The sequence below is a fragment of the Cryptomeria japonica genome, chromosome 6 (genome assembly GCF_030272615.1).
Source record: "Cryptomeria japonica chromosome 6, Sugi_1.0, whole genome shotgun sequence".
Taxonomy (NCBI): domain Eukaryota; kingdom Viridiplantae; phylum Streptophyta; class Pinopsida; order Cupressales; family Cupressaceae; genus Cryptomeria; species Cryptomeria japonica.
This window is the reverse complement of record NC_081410.1, coordinates 520,514,957-520,533,157: the sequence shown is the minus strand read 5'-3', so window position 1 is coordinate 520,533,157 and position 18,201 is coordinate 520,514,957. Positions and strand designations below refer to the sequence as shown.

The 18,201-nt window shown below is 37.7% G+C and overlaps 1 protein-coding gene across 9 annotated transcripts in view; it reads right to left on the bottom strand.

Moving 5' to 3' along the window:
- LOC131067952 (uncharacterized) overlaps positions 1-18,201 on the bottom strand; it is a 217,358-nt gene that overhangs the window by 132,370 nt on the left and 66,787 nt on the right. For 8 of the 9 annotated variants that reach the window (XM_059207457.1, XM_059207460.1, XM_059207459.1 and 5 more), the window contains exons 6-9: positions 16,788-18,182; positions 13,368-13,509; positions 13,001-13,208; positions 12,645-12,808 (exon numbers count right to left, since the gene is read on the bottom strand). In XM_059207457.1, coding sequence (XP_059063440.1) covers positions 12,645-12,808; positions 13,001-13,208; positions 13,368-13,509; positions 16,788-18,182 — 1,909 coding nt within the window. Of the gene's footprint in view, positions 1-6,221; positions 6,427-12,644; positions 12,809-13,000; positions 13,209-13,367; positions 13,510-16,787; positions 18,183-18,201 lie in introns of those variants that run through there. The other variant, XM_059207462.1, reaches the window with a different exon arrangement.

Sequence of the window (18,201 nt, the reverse complement as noted above, 5' to 3'; positions counted from 1 at the left end):
GTTTGTTAACTAAAAGATAACTAATATATGTTCCGCCACCTTGGAAGATGTATCGATTGTATTATAACCGATTTCTAATAAAGATAAAGAGACGTGATGGTTTATAAGAAGCCCGACCATTGGAATGATCGTGCTGTTTGGATGCACACTTAATATGGGTATAAAGTTCGGTTCACTTCTCACTTCCAAGGCAATTGGATAATAGATAATTTCAACAGATCGTATTATCATTCTTCAGCAGTTTGATATCATCCATCAGCAGTTCGTGTTCTTCCTCTACAAATCAACTCCTTGTGCAGCAGCGTGCTCTCATCTTCAAGACATATAAATTGATATTGAAATCAGATTGATCTAGATAGATCATCTCTCAGCATTAATACTGCACTGCGAATTGTATACAGCAGTCTAGGAGAATCTATACCATCATATAGCTTCAAGGAGTGGAGCAGATTCATTCTAAAGACATCTTGTCTATCAATATATAAATAAAGGAACTTCTTTGCTGGGTTTTTCACCTTCAAGAGGAAGGTTTTCCCAGGGTAAATTATGTGCACTTGTGTTTAAATTATCTCTACTTAATCTGATCACTAAAACTTAACAAGGACCTGTGTGAAGTCTACATGAGGTAAGACAAATGAGAGAATAACCTCTAAAAGACTTAATTTAAGAGTGAATGATGCCAACCTAAAAAAGGTAATACACTAACTAGATAGATAGTGGACAAAACCATCTTTCTATGAGCCAACCTCTAAAAAAATCATCCATTTATAACTTGGAGATTTTTTAAACTTTTGAGAAAAAAAGCCTATCCAAATCTCAAATTTGATTATAAATTTACAATCTTTCTGGAATTCTAATATAAAATTTTTAAAAGTTTGCAAATTTTCAATAATCAAAGTGAAAGTTATGTCTCAACATAAATTGTGCAAAACAATAGTCTCTTGAGGCCTAAAGAATGGTCAAAACAATAGAATTTCCCAAAATTGATATAACCATTGTGTAGTGGACAGAACCACATCATCTAAAAAATCATATAAAGAACATGTCCATGTGTGTTTTATGCACATAACATTTCAGAATAAAATACCAAGGTGATTTACCCTCTCTTGAACAAAATCACCTCAGATGCTAAGGATAAGATCAACTAAAATGATTCCAAGGTTTCTACATGTCAGGGCTTGACAAGTGGGTAACTCAATGGTCGATGTGAATTGTTGTGTTCACTTGGAGACTTACGCAAATGTTTGGATTATCTTCTTTGATTATGAAGATGCAGAATAGGTGTGCTAACAACTTAGGATTTATCAATATGGCTCTGGATTTAATTCTTACTAAAAATTGGGCAAAAGGAATAGGGTTCAAGAAATCTATTCTAAGCCTAGGAATGTCGGAAATGATGAAGAAATCTAATGGAATCAAACTAGGCAAGGTCTCACAAACAGGTATTGACACAAGCTTAGTGCAATCGTCTAAGGTATACTTAAAGATTTTCAGACTATTACCATCACACATTAACACCATCCAAGTTAATGCTTGTCAAAGGTTGCATGACAGTTGAAGTTAAGCTTACTCAAATTTCCAGTTGACCACACAAGGCACACTTACCAGTGGCAAGAGACTAGTGGTATGGATTAAGGATTCCACACAAATATATTCAACAAATCTTTCACTCAATCTAGCATACATAAAAATAAATTCTAATCTAACTTGGAGGAATTGAGAACCATGAATGCAAAGACAACACTTAAAGAGCAAAATCACCAACAATTGAACAATGATTTAGATTCAAATAGCTACAGCATATACCAACAATTCTACAAAAACTCTTACAAATGAGAGACAAGGAGGTATATATAGAGTCTCATACAAAATGGATGGCCAAGATTGATACAAGATCAACGGCCAAGATCATGCCAACAACACCTTAGAATTGCCCTAATTAGGGTTTACATCAAAAATGGCGCCACCAACATATATCCCAATAAAAAGTTACCTAGTCATCAAATAGGGAATCTTCTAAAAGATTCCTCCCTGCATCTCTCTCTCCTAACATACTCCAAGAATCTAGCCAATACAGAATCTAACTCCTCCATGGAAATGCTAGGCAAGGTATCCTGTTGCAAATCAATCATGTCCAGTGAATCCGAGCAAGCATCCAAAGTGTTCTCCCAATCAGGCATGAGCTTCTACGAACTATGAACATGAATCAACAAAGAGACCAAATCGTCTATCTGACTCTTCTTCAAAGAGTCCAACTGGCAAAAATACATAAATTTCATCGTCTCTTAATTCAGCTAAGTGTAAACCACTAGCATCACTAACATCAACACCCAATAATTCCTCAATTAGGGCAAGGATCTTCATCTGAATGTCTTGAATCAATCCGTCCATCTCCATACAACTCGACTGGTCGTTCTCATAAGTTGATCTCTTCACGGCTAATGAACAATACCAGCCATGGAAATCGTATCTGTCTCCATTGTGCACAATGTTCTCGCTGACCAAGGTGGAATTAGGAATCTTCTTCAAATCCTAGAGGCGTGGAATAGTCTTCTCCTGAATAGGTCGGAATTCTTCCCAAACTCCCTCCAAATACTGGATTCTAAATACGAGCCATGTTGTCCTACCATATGCATGGACAAACTGAGTAAGGAAATCATCTGCCTACTTTCTTGTGCTCTCAATCCACTTTTCCACCTTCGAGAGTGTATCTCTCGTTGTCTTATAGTGTGAATGTATTCCATGGTCAACTACAATAGAGGAAATAAGGGTGGGATTCTCACGCCTTATCCCTACAATATACTCTCTAAGTTTGATATTCTCTTCTCTGTACTTTCCTTTCTCTGCAATTTCTCTGTCTAACCTTGCGTTGATCGCTTTGAGGTTATCACCAACCTCCTGAAACTCTTGCCCTCTTCATGTACAACCGAGGGCAACTGAAGTGATCTGGAAATCCATAGGAGTAGCAACGTCCGTTGTCACGCCTGCAATAGGAACAGCAACCTGCGCAATCCGCATTCCTGCCTCATCTCTAACTATGTGCGACAAAATCTCAGCTCTCTTGGGTTCCTTCTCCTTAGCACTCCTAGCTAAGTAGTCATCAATGTCATCAATAGGCTGTACCTCTATCATTTTCTTACTTTTCTCCATACTTCTCATCAGCCAATCAGGAATAGCGGCCATCTCCATGCCATCATTGAGACACATCTCTCGATCAAGCCCTCTCAATGCCGAGATAACATCATCATAATCAGGATTATTCCTGGTCAAATCGTATATCTCATTTCCCAAACTAACTTCCAAAAGGACAGTAGGTGATCCCGGCTGATCATCATTCTCATTTGGAGGTGCAGATGTCGTTGTGGCATGTAACTAATGAATATTCTCTAGTAGTATCATTGCGTTGGAACATTGTTGGGTTTCCTTGTTCTTCTCCGTTACTTCAATCACCTTAATTGATAAGACACTGAGAGGTGGTGAAGGAGTGATAGGCGGAGGAATGATAGTCTTTTGTTTCTTCTTCTTCACCTCCTCAATCTTCTTCCCTCTAGCCTTGACTTCTCCTGGCGTGTTCTTCCTTCTCTTGGGAGCTTGACTCTCTTCGTCTGCATGAATCCTGACATCACTGATAGTCCTCTGATCATCTTCGAAAGTAGACTCTTCCGATTTCATCTTTTCATAAGTGAAGGGAACACCCATATCAACTAACTTATTCATTTGAATATCTACTCATGCACGGGAGAAACTCAAGACCTCTCTCATCAATACATTCAGGTCAATCTCTTCTGATTTTGACCAATTAGGCAATAGGATTGCCTTCTTCATTTGATTCTCATACTGTGGATGCGGATGATCCTTGTCATCTAACATTTGATCAGGAATGAGGAAAAGTCCACACTTCCTCATGAAATCCACTGACATTCTGGACCACATTCTTCTCTTCACTGCTTCCTCGTCCATCAAGTTGGCCCAATAATCTTCTATGTCTACCTTGTGGATGAACTTCTCTCCCCTAATCCTTCCAACTTTCTTATCGGGATCAAATCTTTCTCTTTTCTTGAAGGTTGCAAATCAATAGAATGCAAGCTCCTCACTCGCAGTGCTAGTGGCTAAGGCAGACTGGTAAACCTTTGATGTCTTCTCAACTGAAATAGGGAATGTTGTCTGTCCTATGTTTCTCTCTTTGAATGACATCAAACTCTAGAACTTGTCTCACCACTTCCAACAAGATCATTCTATCGGACGAATACCTAGGAAGCATGTAGGGTTCGGATTGAAACCCATAAATCCTAAGGTACGTGAAAGTGGGAAACTGAATATACCACGATCCATATTTCTCTATTAGCTTTGTTGCCTCCTTAGACAATCTTCTATGGATTCCGCCTTGCAGCATCCACGTGATGTACATTGTGAATACGTCATTCACTCTCTTATAATCTTCAATTCTATACATGTTCAACTGGGGGTAGCATTCATGACTCCTGAATTGTCCTTGCCCATTCCCAACTTCACCTTTGCATATCAATCCTCTGTATGAAACAAACCATGCAAGCAGGTATACCAAGTAAGAAGTCATGGCGAATGACTTGGACCGCTCTACATTCCTCAGCTGAAAGTCCAGATTGTCACTTATAATCTTAGACCAATTTACTAATGTCCCTCTAAGACAATCCCAGATGAAATAGAACATCCATCCATCGAATATTGCACCCTGAGGCATCCCCATCACTCTGTTAAGTAGGAATACTAAGTCACTATACTCCTCTTTGAAGTCTGTGCACATGAGTGTCTTGGGAGCCTTGGAATGATGAAGCCTAGGCTCAATCATCCACTCTTTGTTTATCATATTCTTGCACGCACCCATCTTCTTCGTGTACCGCTCTTTATATTCATCCTTGGTCGCATCCTTCATATCTATTCTGCGTGGAATTCCGAACACCTCAGCAATAGCATCCTCAGCAAGGTAGGCAATAACAACGCCCTTAGGAGTCTTGATCATTCGCGTGAGAGGATCATAACATCGTGCACACTCCAGGATAAGCTCACTACACTGTATGGATTGTGGAAATCCAGTGTAATGTCCCCACCTTTTTAGCATCTCATTGGAGTTCTTAGCCTTTACATTCTCCGAAGGCTAAGTGGAGAAATAAGGAGAAATTGATTAAATTAATTTCTTATTAAGTCATTAAATAAAATAAAATTAAAAAAAGGTGACTTTATATTTAATTAATTTAATTAAAAGTGACTTAAGTGATTTATTTAAATATTTTAATGTTATTATAAAGTTATAAAGTAACTTTATAATAATAAAGTCACTTTAATATTATAATGTGTGAATATGTCTTTAATCCCACATTGGCCAAGAAAGTGTTCGAGCTCTCATAAGAAAGAATAAGAAGGGACTTAAGAGCTCATTTTATATCATCCATCCAGAGAATTGATATTTGTTTGTTATGAACTTGGGAGAAGAAGCCAAGGGTTTCTGATTCAGTCAGCCATTGGAGAGCGACAATTCTTCAGTGTTGCAACCATTTGAGGTGGTGAAATATCCACTAAATTTGGCATTTCAGGAGAGCTTCATTCTGGAGTTCTATTTGGGCTTTAAAAAGAAGGGAAGACATCTAGGGTATGCAGATTTTCGAATATATATTAATTGCAGACCTACAGTTTCATTTGGCAGCCATTAAAAATCAGAATTGAAGCAATCATTTCAAAATACAATTGCTGCTACAGTACCCGCGCTACAGTAAACGCTACAGTACCGCCGTACGGACTGCTACAGTGCTGCGTGAACAGTACCGCGTGAATAGTGCCGCCGTACGGATTGCTACAGTACCGCGTGAACAGTAATTTTTTCAAAAAAATTAAAATTTGCAGTTGGCAGATTTTTTTCAACTACTGGGACAGCAAAAATCAGGTTTTTATCTTACATTGTAATGAATTTGTTTTCCAGGCATATTGGCCATAAAACAGAACAAACATTCCCTTGATAGTTTCGTAAATTAATTCCAGCAGTAATATTATTGTTCCAGTATTATTTTAAGCATAGGAGTTTATTCCAGTATTGTTTCATTGCTCATTATTACCAAAAAAAAAAACACAAAAAATCTATAAACATTCAAAAACCAAAACAAATTCAAATCTATTGCATTCAAAAGAAACAGTCAGCAGAGGAGAGCCAAGTTGGGTTCTTACATCCAGCGGCATGAAAAATACCACTCTTCATAATGTTCACATATGTCGGGGAAGGAATCTGATTTTTGACTCCGAACATCTGCTGTCGCATCTGGTTAAGGTCCAGGAAATGCATGTTTGTATCTGTGATCTCCTTCCATCTGGATAAAATCTTGGGCTCTGGATAGAATCCAATCTCCAGCATCTTCAGTAGTTATTTCCTTTCCTTAAATCCAGACTTCGACATCGCACCTGTACAAAGCTTGAAGTTAGAACTTAGGAAAATAAATAAAATTCCTAACTTTCTAAAGATTTTAAGCTAATTAGAGCATAAAGTCAAGACAATAGTCCACACTCTTGGTAGATCTTGATAATTAGATTCAAAATGTGACAATGTTAGGGCATGGAAACCCTCTATAAAATTCATTAATACCTCCTTATACTTAGAAATTATGCAAACTAAAGTGCAAAGGAGTATACCAGATCAACAATGACTAAGGAAAGGTGTGAAAGGTTGTGTTTTCACACAAAGTATGTCTGAGGACACCTTCCGCAGTCAATAATGGAGGTCAACAAAATCTGAAGACAACCTGAAAATTAAACTTTTAAAACATGTTGTAATCATCTAGATATGCATAAATTGATGAGAATCAACCTTCCAAGGCAATGAAAACTTGAGTCTGAAGACAAATCTAAAAATGAAAACTTAGTCTGAAGACAAATCTGAAAATGAAATTTTCAGACTTACCAGCACCCTTAGGAATGATAAAATGCTCAGAAATAAACTCCAGAATGAAGCAAAAATGCTTCCCAAGTGAAATTGCAAAGTAGGTAGGTGGCTGGAAAAAAAAAAATTTGAGGACAGCACCCCTACAATGGAGTTTCAGGTCTGCAACAATGGAAGATAACTCTGAAAATTGATTGAAAATATCTCCAATTAGCTCCCTGGATAAAATCGCTTAAGGCACAAAATGGCTGGGAACAAGATATAAGTCTGAAAAATTGATTTTCAGCCAGCTATGGAGGTCAAACAAGCTGCAACAATGGAGGACAAACTCAGATCTGCAACATATTAGCAAGCTAGGAATGATGGCAGCCACCAAGTGTGAAGGGAATTCACCAAAATAATGGCACAAAACACTTGCCAAATCAAAATCGAAATTTCCAGCTATGGCACCATCCTTGAAAATTCTGAAAAATGTCTTCAATGCACCTCCAATCTGCCAACAATCTGCAACTCAGATCTGGAACAGCAAGCAATAATTGTGGAAAAATCGCCAAAGCTCATCAAACACCAAAAATCGCCACCTTCCACAAAATCGTGATTTTCACCAAAAATGGCGAACTTCACCAAAAATCAAAAATCTGGAAATGGAGGCAATAAACCTCAATGGCAACAATGGAGAGGATTGCCAAGCTGGAAAAAATGGAGGCCTTCAATCAAACATTTCACTTGAACACTTCGCCAAAATTCGCCAATAAGAGAGAAAAATCGCTAAACATGGAGACACCTAGCAAACTTAATAATAAAATATTGTTGGAGACTCCTCTCTTATACTTGCTTTTGCCTCTCACTTTTACCACACAAGCAATGTGGGATAAAACACTTGCTTATATACTTGTTTGGTAAAATTAACTTGCTTCTAGAAGGATAAAAACATTAAATGCTCATTGCAAATTATTTAATTTTGTTTTAAAAATTTTAAATAATCGTCAATCATCATTTAAAAACAATTAAAATTGGGCTCATTTATTGTATATTTCAATTTAAGTCAAAATTGAGCCTCTGGGGGAAAATCGATATAGGTAGGGCTTAAGAAATCCCATTAAAAATCATTTAAAACATCAAAATATTCCCCACAACGGAAAATCGATATTAGTATGGATAAAAATCCATGCTAAAATTCACCAAAATGCACATAAAATAGGCCAGGAGAAAATCAATATGTGCATGGATAAAGAATCCACACAAAAATTCACTTCATTTGCAAAAAACATTCCTTGGTGGAAAAACGAAAAAACTACCTAAGTCTGGATAAAAATCCGGACTCAAAATTCATCATATTGCTCTCAGTGGAAAATCCACTTGGGTATGGACTAAGAGTCTGCACAAAAATCCACATTAACTTGTCACAAATAGCCTAGTGGAAAAACGAAGGCAGTCAGGACAAAATCTTGACACTTAGTCAAATTTTAATGCTTCTAGGGGAAAAACGACCCAGGTATGGATAAACAGTGGTGGAAAATCATAGCCAATATGGATTTCAAGGGAAACCCATGTGTAGTGTAGATTTTGAGTGGGGAAAACCATGGGTAGTCAAGAATATGAGGGGAAAAGCACCTCTAGCATGGAATTTTGAACTTTTAACCCTTAGAATATGGATTTCCCTTAGGAATTTGACATTTTAATCACTCAAAATCGCTAGAAAACTTTAAAACTTGATAAAACTCAACTGAATTTAGGAAAATTTTCCAAAAAAATTGAGCAAAACACAAGGAAATTTATCGGGATAAAGTGCGAAATCAACTTGAATAATACCTTAGGAGCGAGAAAATAACTTCAAAAACCCTAAACGGCACTAGGCATGATCAAAACTCTAAGACTCACGCGAAACACAAAATTGTCCACTAAGCAGCCAAAACCCTAACCTAACAACGCAGCAAGCCTGAAAAAGAGGGGGTCCCCGTTAGCAATGGGGCGATGTGTGAAAAGGTCACAACAGGACATTTAAGCAAAAATTGTTAATGTTAAACAATGATTAAAACCGAGGTTACCGGGTTCAGCCCCCTACCCCTCTGGTCCTGGTCCGATCCGGTCCTAGTCCGCTCTGGTCTTGGTCTAGTCCACCCTGTGGTCGGGACAAGGTCTATGTTCCACAAGCGTGGTTCGAGCCAGGACGGACTTGGGCGGACCCAGGTCGAAACCAAGCGGCTAGCGGCCAAAAAACTTGTTTTTTTTTGCAAAATTATTTTTTAAAAAAATCCACCTCTTAAAAAATGAAAATAAAACCCTAAAAGTGACTTTTAAAACATAAACTTGGCTCATTTCTCCTCATTTGTGTTGCAAACAAAATTTTTTTGCTAGGAGCTTGAAGAAAGGGTGAACAAAGTTTGGCTTCCAAAATCAAATAGGAGGAGTTGAAGACTAATTTTTGAAGCTTCAACAAGTGTTGCAGCATCATTTCCACACATTTGCAAGCTCCCATTGGCTGCAAGAGCTAGGTTTCCGAACATTTTTTTCAACAATTTTTGTTTCACAAATTGTCAAACATGAGACATTAATTGTTTTTCATTATTTTGTTTTGGTTTTTGAATATGTTCATATTATTTCTTGCCATAGGAACTAGAATGGCATCTACCTCTTCCTCCATTGGCACAAATGAACAATCAAAACAAAGAAATGATCCAAATTCTCCCCTATGGAAGTATCTCGACATTATAAGACCGCTTCCAGGAGGTGGGGGATTCCATTGGAGATGCCAAGGATGTGGTATAGAATGTAATAGTTCATATTATCGGGTGGTAGGCCATTTGTGTGGAATACCAGGAAGAGGCATCAAAAAATGCCCTAGAAAAAAGGGTAAACCTATACCAGATGAGATAGTGATAAAATATATTAGGGAGCATGAGGCAGCAAAAGAGAGAGAAGCCCGCAGATTGAATCAAACCGCACCAAGAAAAAGGAAGGGAATGCAAGCCCCATCTAATCCCAATGTTGTAGTAGAAAACCACCCCTTCTTTTCCACAACTAAACCTCAAAGTGAAGCACCCTTGACACGCAAAAGAACAAAGGGGCCTTTAGAAACCGCATTTCAAAATGAGAGTCGAGACATTGCTGACCAAGATCTAGCAAGGTGCATATATACAAATGGGTTGGTTGTCAATGTTGTTTGCTCCCCATATTGGAAGCAAATGTTGAGAAGTGTTAATGAAGCTCCAAGAGGGTATAAGGGCCCAAGTTATGAGAAGGTACGTGGAACCTTATTGGAAAAAGTGGTGAAGGGGGTTGAAGATGCATTGAAACCCATAAAGGATTCATGGGTTGAGACAGGTGTATCAATTGTTTCAAATGGGTGGAAAGATTCTAAAAATTGTCCCTTGATCAATGTCGTAGCGGTGTCCCCTAAAGGGGCAATGTTTTTGAAAGTTGTGGATTGTGAGGGCCAAGCAAAAGATGGCCAATTTATTACAGATATTCTCATCTCCGCCATTGATTCAGTGGGACCCCGCAATGTTGTCCAAGTCATAACGGACAACGCAAAAAATTGTAGAGTTGTTGGTTTATTGGTTAAGGAACGCTATGATATCACATCTTTTGGACACCTTGTGCAGTCCATTCACTCAATCTTATGCTACAAAAGATTGGAAATAAAATTAAACGGATCAGAGATGTGTATGCAAAGGCTGAGGACATCCAGATGTTCATCACAAACCACCACATGTCTCAAGGGACTTTTAGATCCTTTTCGAATTTGGAGCTATTGAAGGTAAGTGAAATAGTAATTTAATTTTACATTTTCTGATTTTTTAAATTTTCAATGTTCATAATATCATTGTGTAAGCTATATTGTGTATTCTTCTTTAAAGTTTGGCTTTATTTTTTAATCATTTTGGCATTGATTTGTGTTATAGGTTGCTGGGACCCGTTTTGCATCAAAGACAATCGTCTTGAGATGACTTGTGAAAGTTAGAGTGGCACTATGCAATATGGTGATCAGCACCAATTGGACAATATGGAAGCAAAGTAGCAGTGCGAGGGCAGCAAAAATTCACTGAGCCCATTACGAGCATGATTCGCTATACCGACATGGATAGCCCTTGCATTGGTGAGATTTATGATGGCATTGACTCAATGCTTGAAAAAATGAAGTGCACTATAAATGCAAGAGAGAATGACCCCGAGGAGAAATTCTTCAAAGAAGTGGAAGCAATTGTTGTAGAAAGGTGGAATAAGATGACCACTCCTTTGCATCTTCTTGCCTATGCCTTGACACCAAAGTACTATAGCAATCAATTTCTTGATAAACCAGGAAGGATTCCACCATGGAGAGATCTAGAAGTATCTAATGGGAACAAGGCAGCATTCTTTAGACTCGATCTTGATGATGATTTGCGAGATATTGTTACAAATGAATTCATAGAATTTGCAAATGGAAATGGTCTAAGTGTTGATGCTCTTCATCATAGATCCAAGAAAGGATGCTCATAGTTGGTGGTACTTCCATGGCACATGCTTCCAAAACCTACAACCCCTCACTGTCAAAGTTTTATCACAAATAAGTTTAATTAGTTAAAATTTATCACAGGTTTATTTATAGTTTACTTTGTCTTTATTGGTTGCTAGTAATTTTTAATTTTAATTTTTATAAATATATAACTTTAATTGTTTACTTTGTCTTCATAGGTTGCTAGTTCAGCTACTTCAGAAAGAAATTGGAGCACACACTCTTTCATCCACTTAGTAAAGCGCAATAGGTTGCTATCAAAAAGAGCGGAGAATTTAGTATATGTGCATTCCAACCTAGTCTTCTTTCACACAAACAACATGACTACAACCAAGGGGAAACGAAGATGTGGGATATAGAGCAAGAGCATACTGATTTGGATGCTTCCGCTTCTCAGCTTGTTGCATTAACACTCGGATAGCTAGCAAACTTATAGTGCAAGTGCAAGTGCAAGTGGCATTGGCATTGGTTCATCTAATATCGAGGAGGATGAGGAGGAGGAGGAGGAGGAGGAGAATGAGGATGATGAATTAGACAATCCAAAGGATGATTAAACTTTAAATTGTTGAAAGTTGAAACAATGATACTTCAATATTTTGTCATTTTGATATTAAACTTGATGTATATGATGCTATTATGGTATGATCATGATGCTATGATTACAAGTTTATGTTGATTTTGTTGTTTATATGATGCTATGTGACATGCTAATGTTAATTCATGCTTATAGGCTGCATAAATATATATATATATAAAGTTTTTGTACTAATGAACCCAAACCCCTTTTCAAAATTTTGCCGTACAGGTTCTTTGAACCCGAACCAGCAACTTAGATTAAAACCAAAAAAAATTATTAAATTTATAATGCCACCAACAAGAAACTAAGCACCACAAAGGCACAAACTACAGCCCTGGATGACATTAAGAGGTAACTACCAATATACACTTCAGAAAATAAAAGGAAAAATGCACCATAAAAAAGTCAGACACTACTACAAGATGACAGAAAAACAGTCGCAAAATAAATACAGATATTTAATCAAGGTGTTGAGAAACAACGCAGACATTCCAAATTGTTGTTGATGCATCAAAGATTTACCTCATGATCATGTGCTTGCAAACATTACTAACTGACTCTACAACTTCTTATTATGAAACAACATCAGAAATGTATTGCTCTCAAAGCACAACTTCCCTTCATAATCCACGAAACTCACATTAAGAAAAATGAATGAAAGACCATACCCTCAAGCAATTCCAGATATCATTTAGTGAAAACACGGTCAGCTTGATCTGGATCAGGAAGCTGAAGATAGAACTATACATATTCAAAGCATCTGGTTTAAGAATAATGTTTAATGGCCAATCCACTTTGAAACCCAGGCCTATGAAATCGAAAGCATTTATACCTGCAATCATCAAAATTGTCTTGTTTACAAGGGTAATGTTTTAATTTTGATATGGAAAAATATAACAAAATGAAAATCTACAAATCAGCTCAAAATGTCAATATGACAAGCACAACCCAAGTAATAGCAGTGTCCCAGCTGATATTTTAGCTTATGTATCTAGTTAACAAATTAGAAAAAATCACTACTCACTATTAGTGTTAATAAAATAAGAGGCACCAGTAGAAATAGGCAAGACATGCAGGCTATTTTCAGAATGTGGCATTCCACCAGCATCCTTGATGTAAATATATAGCTGATCATCATATTCATCTCCTTCACATGAAGACCTTTGTAAGGCTGATTCTAACATTGCCTGAACCTCCAACAACCTCTGATGACTGCCTGCTGGAGACCATTTCTAATTCAGAGAGAAGACAACACCCATGCAGCATTAATGAACATTAACATTAAAAATGCATCTCCATGATTCCAAAACAAAAGACAGCTGAAAATTATCTCATAATGTTGGAATTCTTAAGAATGAAATGGGATCTGCAATCGTTTAGTAGCTACACACATGTTGGCACAGAGATGTGACAAATCCATCAGCCCAATCTGCCACTTCCATGAAGAAGTATCGCCGCAATGCCAACAAATGTTTCTGGAAACCAAATCCTTCCTCAAGCAGCTTCACAGTAAAATCACTGATGCATTGATACCTGACTCTATTAAGAAAATTGTAGCACATTGTGTGAATGAACCAAAATAAAATTAGAAAGCTTAGAAGAAAAGATGATTTATAAGAAATTCCTTAGACCGTCTATCTCAAAAGTTTATAGAAACATAAAGGAATATAGAGAAAGAAGGACACAGATTATTTTTCTTTCATAATAGAATGTACCTGACTGTATTAAGAAAAATTGTAGCACATTATGTGAATAAAGTTATAAACCAAAAAAACTTCAGAATGTTTAGAAGAAAAGATGATGTGCTCCATGGACTAGTGCAGCTAGTGGAAAAGGCTTAATGCTACTTGTGGTTCCAACTAACCAACTGATGACATTGATGCTCTTGATGAAGATCACTATGATGATCTGTTTTGATCTTCCATGTGCAGTTGCATTAATATAGATTATAGACCATATTGATTATCTTTAAAAGTTGACTATAATTATCAATTGTGTTCTAAATTAATTTTGCACATTTTGTGTGAATGTGTGTGTATATTTTACAAACCCAAACTGACAATTTAGTGAGCAATTAATAATTGAACTAAACAATTTGGACAATTGATAAAAGTGACCCAAGAACGGTTATGCCACCAAAATTTATGAATATAAGTTTTGCATCTCCAAAACCTTCTATAACTACATTTTGATCTCAAGATTGACATAGAATAATTACTATCCTAGTATAAACCAGGATAATTCTCAGATCCTCAAAGAATTCCAAGATCTGCATTAACAACTTAAATAAACTCCTCAACGTAATATAAGAAGATTATAAAGGATTTAGATTTTTTTCAAATTTTAAATATATAAAACATAGGAGGATTGCATTCAAATCCCGAAAGTTGAACAATGTTATCTAGGTCATTTCTACAAGCATTTGTCCTAAGCTATGTTATGTGTTTACTCCCTCTCCAAATGTGTTATCTTGTATCTTATATTAATTTAAATTGAGTATAACATGAATATAACCTAGATATGTAATCAGCCTAAATCCACACTAGGATACTTCCCTAGTAAGACTGGGAGATGATGATATAGAAGCGGTACATAATCTCAGTGGTCTCCTATGGGAAAAAAATTAGAATGAATACATTCAAGAAAAAGATAGGTGTGAAAAGAAAAAACACATATTATATAGAAGCAAATTAACTCTCTTTTATTGTGTATCACTTATATAGAAGTATCCTAGAGGAAGTAATGGAGTATAAATAACTTTTATTGACTTCAACAAGGTTAGTTGGAAAACTTTCTGCTCTTCAAAATAGATGCAGAGAGGCAAAGTTATGGGATCAAAAAACAATTCAAACTTTTCTGGATGTGAAATTTAGGCTAGCAGTACTTCTGACCAGAGTTCTGTGACTCGCGACGAGTCATGCAAGTCAGCGGGCCGGGTGACCCCTGCCGGGTCACGGTGACCCTGACCCGGGCTTGGACGGGTCAGAGGGCGTGACTCGCCTGACTCGCCGAGTCAGGCGAGTCATTCTCTGACTCGCCGAGTCAGGCGAGTCATTCTCTGACTCGCCGAGTCCGAGGGTCGTGGCCCGGCTGGAGTCACTTAATAAAGTGCAGTAAAAAAAAAAAAAAAAAAACATAACATTTTGTAATGACTTTTTTCGCCATTTCCCTTTCTTATAACACCCGACGCCTTTAGAAAATAATAAAAGTATTTTTGGCCTCGCAGGGCGTTGCCCCTCGACCCCGCCCTGTATCGCGACAGGGAACGCGCAAGGGGCGCTGCCCCTTGACCCACGCAAGGGGCGATGCCCCTTGACCCCAAGTTGGGGGCGCTGCCCCCAAACCCCCGTTGAAAAATATAGGGGGAAACTGCGCCGATAGAAGTAGGGAAAATCTAACCTCTGACTCTGATTAGGCTCCATATAACAACACAACTTAGAAATCTTGGTAATTGGTATTTAGATTTAGTATTTCAAATTTCCTATAGTCTCATTTGAAAATGTAATTCTTATACTGTAATACTGTCATACATCTTTTCAAAACTAGTTTTTCAAGTACTATATGTATATGTATAACTATATTAGCACAACCACCCCGCCACCCCTCCGTCGCCGTCCCCCTGCCGTCCCCAAACTTAGGCCCTTGGTCCCCCCATCCCGGAAACGCGTCCCCTCATCCCCAATGTCCGTGGAACACTGGAAAAATAGGAAGCCATAGCTTTGCAACCAACTGAGAGGAAGAGGTGAAAAGATTGCACAAATCACATTGGGGCAACACTACAGTTTGATTGGCTCACTCAGTCCACCGATCCAGTCTTCACTAATGAGGACCTTGAGTGGGTTGACCAAGTAGACAGAGAGGCTGAGGTTGTGGGTATGGCAGAGGAGGAGGATAGAGCATGATCAGGCACAACACCTATGGCTACTCAGACTGGCACATCACAGGCAGAGACTATGGCTACTCAGTCATCCAGGACCTACCTTAGACGCCTTTCTAGGAGGCAGATAGACGAGGCTGAGCTAGAGCTTGAGCCATAGACTTGTTTTTGTTTACACTTTACAGTTACATATATGTTTGGGAACATTTGAAGTCATGGATTTTATATACATTGGACAACATTTATAACTCTATATATCTATGTTTTCTAATTCCTTCAACTACAATTTACATTTCTACGCATGTGATGGATGTATGTTTATGTATGTGATCAAATTAGCTTCTATTTGATGATGTTATACTGTCTTTAAGCTTAATTCAATAATGGGTGTATGAAACAAGTTTTAAATTGTTAAAAATCTCTAAATTTCAAGGGTTTTCTTATTTTGCCGAGTCGTTGCCGAGTCATTGCCCAGTCCGAGCCGAGTCACGAGTCGAGTCAGCCTTGCCGAGTCAGAGCCGAGTCCGAGTCTGGGAACTTTGCTTCTGACACCAAATGGATGTAAATAGAGAGAATTCAAAAATGAATGACCAAAAGCAAACTCAAGTTGAAAGCATCAGTTGTCTACAAAAATCTTCTAGCTGAAAAAGGTACAATTCCTACATCACAATGGTGTGTCGTTTAAGATATCTAAAAACAAATTGAGCAAATGGAAGCAAATCAATGGCTCAATATTGCCTTTAAGATGTCTTGAGCAAATGGAAGCAAATCAATGGCTCAATATTGCCTTTAAGATGTCTTGAGCAAATGGAAGCAAATCATTGGCTCAATATTGCCTTTAAGATGTCTTGAGCAAATGGAAGCAAATCATTGGCTCAATATTGTCTTTAAGATGTCTTGAGAAAAAGAAAGAACAACACAATCAGAAGGATACTGAAGCATGATCTCCTGCACAATACACTTGTCAATGACAACATCGAGTGGAATCTCTGATGCAATTTCTGAATCTTCCTCAAATTCTCCTGTTTCCAAACTTTCTTCATTCTTAGAATACCCTAAAGATGTCTCCCACTTGGCACCCCCAAACACTTTTGACAAGCTGTCCTCTTTGTAACAATCTGACATTAAATAATTATTGTCGGTATCTGCAAGTTTTCTTCTGTAAATCATGTTATTATGGTCAAGTTCACAAAAGATTTCTCCAGATGGTTGTGTTTCTTTGAGAATACCACTTTCAGAACTCGGTTTACAATCATCTGTCAGGTTTGTCCTTCTATTCTCATGATTGATCATCCTAATGTTATTGGAATGTCTGTTTTCCATGTACTCGTGGTGCTCAGCCAAGAAGGAATGGTCAACTCCAACATCCTCGGAAGCCATGTTCTTTGCAAAAGTTTCAGGATTTTCTGTTACAGAAGAAAAATCATAGTAAGGGAGACTGTTAGCCTGCCGCTCACTAAGACTCCTCTCAGGAATAAGATACTGCAGATGGCCCCAAGCATTTCTTGTCAGCAGTGGATGAAAAGCCATATAACTGCAACTACTTTGATGTTCCAAAAAATAATTACCATCTACAATGGAAAAATCTGAACATTCATGATCACTATAACTTTTCATCGTAAATGGTTTGGATTCCACTTTAGAACTCTGGAGAGACGTTTTTTTCATTAGAGAAGTCTCTGAAACCTGGTGACACCTCTGCACAGGACCCAAGGCGCTACCAAATGCAATGTCCCATGCATTATCACTGTCAGAAAAATCTGGCAAAAGATAATCATTTGATTTATTTTCACATGCTAATGCAACGAGAAATGGATTTCTAGGAAGACCACTCTGTGGCCAGTTTGTTCCTCTTTGATAGTCTGAAATCAGCGAATCAAGCTTTCTGTTCTCAGTTGCATCGGTTGATAACTTGATACCTGATGAGGGAACTGGAACCCAGTTTCTACATCCCATTCCACAATGGAGAAACATTTCAGATCCTACTTTATCATTACAATTAGAATCCTTTATTACAACTTTATCATCTTTGGACTTCCTGATCAAAGAAGATTGTGAATTCCCATCACCTGACCTACCCATTTTTTTAACATCCAGTCTTTCTCTAGGTATTTCCTGCAATTGATCCCCAAATATTGTTTCCGTTAACTTGTGTCCCGATACTGCAGTGCAGTCTGTAAGGATATTATCACTCCAGCTATCCTCATCACTCGATGATTCGGAGACATCTGTATCTATAGCTTCAGATGTTGTTCCAAATCCACCTTGAAAATCATCCTCCAAGAACTTGGAAGAGTTTTCCTGATGTTCTTCTTTGCACAGAGTATCTCTGTAAAAACAATTGCCAC